The 4,975-nt window shown below is 54.0% G+C and overlaps 1 protein-coding gene across 1 annotated transcript in view; it reads left to right on the top strand.

The window, feature by feature from the left end:
• The first annotated feature begins 1,980 nt into the window (after positions 1-1,980).
• The window catches only part of ECHS1 (enoyl CoA hydratase, short chain, 1, mitochondrial), a 14,714-nt gene continuing 11,719 nt past the window's right edge, over positions 1,981-4,975 (top strand). The window contains exon 1 of the mRNA XM_011980841.1: positions 1,981-2,018. Within this exon, the coding sequence (XP_011836231.1) occupies positions 1,981-2,018 (38 nt within the window). The remainder of the gene's footprint in view (positions 2,019-4,975) is intronic.

Here is a 4,975-nt window from a genome sequence, read left to right on the forward strand (position 1 = left end):
CCAGGCCAGAGTCTCCTCCAAGGGAGACAAGGGCGCAGCGAGCGCTTCCCGCAGGTACCCGCTTCGAGTGCGAGGGCGCAGTGGGCCTGGGGGTGCCACGGTGCCAAGGATGGGACCTGGGTTAGCTTAACGCGTCCGGAGGGGCTGTGAGAGCCTCCAGCAACGCCAGCGAGCCCTCAGTTCGCGTGTGCGCGCGCCTGCGTGTGCGTGTGTGGTCACAGGTCTGCAGGGACACAGGACCAAAGCACAAAGTACACACGCAAAGTACAAAGTTCAGAAGCCGAGGGCAAGGGCAGAAACGTTCCTCGCCCCCTCCCAGCTTCCGGAGAAGTTGAGTCTCTCGCCCCCTCCCAGCTTCCGGAGAAGTTGAGCGCACACCCAGGCACGCCTGTGTTTCTGGAGACCTCCCCCGGTGCAGGCGGCCGCGTTTTCTACTGCATCGCAGTCCGCAGGGGTTGGAAGCGCTCCTGCCCTGTTTTCAGGGGCGTCCCCGCCTCCTGAGCCCCGGTCCTCTGCGGAGGGGCCGCGCACTCAAGTTGGCCGGTGTGGGCTTTACCCTTCGCTCTCGGCGTGGACCCCCCGGGCCGTGTCTTCCTTTTCTTTGATTCCCTCTCGTCCCAGCTGGAAAAAAGGCTCCCGGAAGGGTGACCTGGTGTCTGGATTCCACTCCCCCTCCCTCCCTAGCCAGCCCCGCGAGCTGAGCTCCAGGCAGGGAGAGGTGCGGGTGCCTGGGACACGGGCTGACTCCCTGGGCGGTGGCGGTCAGTGGTCGAGCGTCCTCTGTCCGTCAGGGGCCCCCAGCGCCAGGAGGCGACACTGGATGCAGTGGCCATCTCCTCCTGCCACCAGGCCAGGGGGAACCCAGGGCGCCTCCCGGGTCAGCAGAGCCAGCTCTCCACCAGGCGGACCCACCTGACATCCCAGGCTAAGGAAAAAAGGGCTGCCCCACCCCCATAGTCGGATGGCAAGTGTTGGGGTGCAGCCCCCGCCACTAGTGTCCCATGTTCTGCCCGAGTAGGCCTCTCTCTTACTCACTGCTCTTGGGCCTGAAGCGGAGCCAGCAGCTCAGTGAGGGCTTCATTCTGAGGTCCCTGGCGTGCACCACGGAAGCACAGCAGGACCACCCACCCACCTGCCCCAGCTCCCCAGTGGAAGTCCTGAGATGGCAGATTAAATACTCCGGGGTCCTGAATTCCACAGATGAACTGGGTCCCCCACGGCTATGGCCAAGGGGACGGCCCATTCCCTGGTGGCACCGTCTGAAATCAAGCTGCTTCTCTGGCCGCAGGGCCCAGCTCACTGCCCAGACACAGGAGCACATCGCCCTGCGCACGACTGGGTGGGCACGACTGTGAGGGATGCCACCCCGTGCCTCGGGCCTCCTGCACGGGCTTGGGCCTCCCCACTCTGGGTGGACAGGCTACTTTGGCCCCTCAGCCTCTGGGGACTGCTGCCCTGTTGTCAGTACAGTGTCAGGACCATCGGTCAGCCAGCTCCTCCAGCACCAAGACTCCCCTGTGTCCTCATTCTCCTGGGCCATTACGGTCGGCCAGGGCGCAGCCTTTGCTGGAAGGCCGTCCAGTCTGGGCTCTGGTCAGGGATCGATGTCCCCCAGGCACCTGGCCTCACCTTGCATTGGGACAGCCTCTGCAAGATGGAACAGGAAGGGTCTGGCTTTGCCTCTGTCACCTCCTCCTGGTCCATCATGTCCTCCTGGCCAGCCCATTCCTGGTTCCTGCCGGGAGCCCAGCCCGAAGGGGACCTGAGAGATTCTAACTTAATTCTAGTTCAGCCTCCCGGATCCTCTTGTGGAGCAGCAGGATCCCATAAAAGCAGGAACTACCTGGCTCAGCAACTTGCTGGCCAAGCCTCCCCACAGCGGCCCACACAGGCCAGAGGTAAACATGCCCGTGCCCCACAGCCAGAAGGCCTGGTGCAAGGAGGGGTGATTGTGGTGACTGAAATGGGAACTCTGGCTTGATGGCGCGGAGAGAAGACATGGACCGCAAGAGCTGCAGGTCGGGGACAACCGATGTACTCTTTGTCCCCTAGACATAGTGCCACAGCCTGAATCAAATAGCACCTGCTGCTGGCACTCTGACCTAGGGCTGGCTCAGTCACCTGTCCCCCTTGCTCTGAAATGGAGAGCGCATGTGACCACAGCCAGTCCTAGGCAATCCTGCCATGCCAGAGCCACCAGCTGGAACACACGGACACAACCTCTTTTCCATCTGATTGGTACAAGGTATGTGCTGCTTCTAGCTCCAGAGCGCCTTGGGTGATGCCACCTATGGTGATCAAGGTGGGAACTACCCATGTGGCTTTGACTGAATCAAGCTTGTTGATTTTTTAAAATAGCTTTATTGATACAGACATCATGTTGTAAGACTTCTCCTGTTTAAAGTGTCCAATTCAATGGTGTTCAGTTTAGTTACAGAGTTGTACAACTGTCACCATCATCCACTTTAGAACTTTTTTTTTTTTTTGAGATGGAGTCTTGTTCTGTTGCCCAGGCTGGAGTGCAGTGACACTACCTTGGCTCACTGTGACCTCTGCCTTCCAGGTTTAAGCAGTTCTCCTGCCTCAGCCTCCCAAGTAGCCGGGATTACAGGCGCGTGCCACTATGCCCAGCTAATTTTTGTATTTTTAGGAGAGACAGGGTTTTACCATGTTGGACCAGGCTGGTCTCGAACACCTGACCTCAGGTGATCCACCCGCCTTGGCCTCCCAAAGTGCTGGGATTACAGGCATGAACCACTGCACCCAGCCCCAAGCTTAGAACGTTTTCATCACCCTAAAAAGCAAATGGGGATACCCCTCAGCAGTCACCCCCACTGCCCCCTCCCTCCAGCCCCTAGTGACCACTCATCTAGTCTCTGTCTGTATGGATTTGCCTCTCCTGTACATTTCATAGAAATGGAATCATTCAATGCATGGCCTTTGTGTCTGGCTTTTTTCACTGAGCATAACATTTTCAAGGCTTGTCCATTTTTTAATGTGTATCGGCGCTTCTTTCTTTTTTACTCCCGAATACGGTCCATTGTATAGTCTCATTCATTCTAATGTATCCGTTGTTTGGATATATGACATTTTGTTTGTCCATTCATGAGTTGATGGACAACTGGCTTTTTCCCACTTTTTGGCTATTGTGAATAATGTTGCTATGAACATTCATGTCTAAGTTTTTGTGGACATTTGTCTCCATTTCTCTGGGGCATACGCCTAAGAGTGGAGTTGCTGTTTGACCTTTTGAGGAAACAACAGACTGTTTTCCAAAGTGACTGCACCATTTTCCCTTCCCGCTGGCAGTGCACCAGCGTTCCGCCGCTCACATCCCCCACAACACAGTGACTGTTGGGCTTTTTATTGCAGCCACCACAGCAGGTGTGACGTGGTATCATTGAGGTGTCAGTTTGCATTCCCTAATGATTCATGATGCTAAGCTCATCTGACATTGATTATCTTCACTGGAGGAATGTCTGTTCAGTGCTCTCACTATCTTGGTAGTGTCCTTTCAGACATAAAATTTTTAAATTTTGGTGAAATCCAATTTACATATGTTCTCCCTTTGTTGCTTGTGCTTCTGTTGCTCAATTGCTTGATGGAGGATGGGAGCTGCCTGGCCTCCTGGGTCATTAGAAAGGAAACCTCTTGGTGGGCACGGTGGCCCACTCCTGTAATCCCAGCACTTGTGGGAGGCCGAGGCCGGTGGATCACTTGAGGTCAGGAGTTCGAGAATAGCCTGGCCAACATGGCAAAACTCCCGACTCTACTAAAAAACTACAAATATTAGCCGGGCATGATGGTAAGCACCTGTAGTCCCAACTACTCAGGAGGCTGAGGCAGGAGAATCACTTGAACCCGGGAGGCGCAAGCTACAATGAGCCGAGATCACACCGCTGCATTCCAGCCTGGGTGACAGTGAGACAAGAAAGGAAAGGAGAGGAGAAGAAGGAAGGAAGGAAATAAACCTCTTTTCTGTTTGAGCCATTTCATTTTGGGCCTGTCTGTCCCAGAGGTTTAACTACACTAATATAGAGCATCTTTTAGTAAAGGTTTGTTGTTGATTTGTTTCTACTCACATGAGATGTCTTCATTTTACCCTCAGTCTTGAAATAAAATTTTGGTGCATGTTCATTTTTGGTTTGAATTGAATTATTCTCTTGAACATAGTGAGGCAGGAGAACAGGGTCTGGAGGCCAATTCACGCCGACTCCCTAGAACTAAATCGAATGGAACACTTCCCGCTGACAGGAACTGTCCTCTCCATTTACATAGGGCTACACCAAATAACCAATGGAAACCTCTGGAAGGTATTTACACCCCCAAAAAAATCTGTAATGGGGCTCTTGAGCCCCTATGCTCAGCCGCTCCCACACTGTGGAGTTACTTTCCTTTTCTTGTTCCTTTTTTGAGAAGAAGTCTCGCTCTTATCGCCCCGTGCTGGAGTGCAGTGCTGCGATCTTGGCTCACTGCAACCTCCACCTCCTGGATTCAAGCGATTCTCCTGCCTCAGCCTCCCGAATAGCTGAGACTACAAGTGTGCACCACCATGCCCGGCTAATTTTTGCATTTTTAGTAGCGAGGGGGTTTCACCATGTTGGCCAGATTGGTCTCAAACTCCTGACCTCAGGTGATCTGCCTGCCTTGGCCTCCCAAAGTGCTGGGATTGTAAGCGTGAGCCACCGAGCCCGGTCATACATTTGTTTTCCATAAATCTCGCTTTATTTACTTCCTTCTTTCCTTGCATCTTGTCCACTTCTTTGTTCAAGACGTCAAGAACCTGCATACCCTCCATCGGTCACAATAGCAGTTTCGCTTTCCACTCCATTTTATCCAGGGTAGTTTTTGTTTTTTGTTTTTTTTTTGAGACGGAGTCTCGCCCTGTCGCCCAGGCTGGAGTGCAGTGGCCGGATCTCAGCTCACTGCAAGCTCCGCCTCCCGGGTTTATGCCATTCTCCTGCCTCAGCCTCCC

Source organism: Mandrillus leucophaeus, unplaced genomic scaffold (genome assembly GCF_000951045.1).
Source record: "Mandrillus leucophaeus isolate KB7577 unplaced genomic scaffold, Mleu.le_1.0 Scaffold219, whole genome shotgun sequence".
NCBI lineage: Eukaryota > Metazoa > Chordata > Mammalia > Primates > Cercopithecidae > Mandrillus > Mandrillus leucophaeus.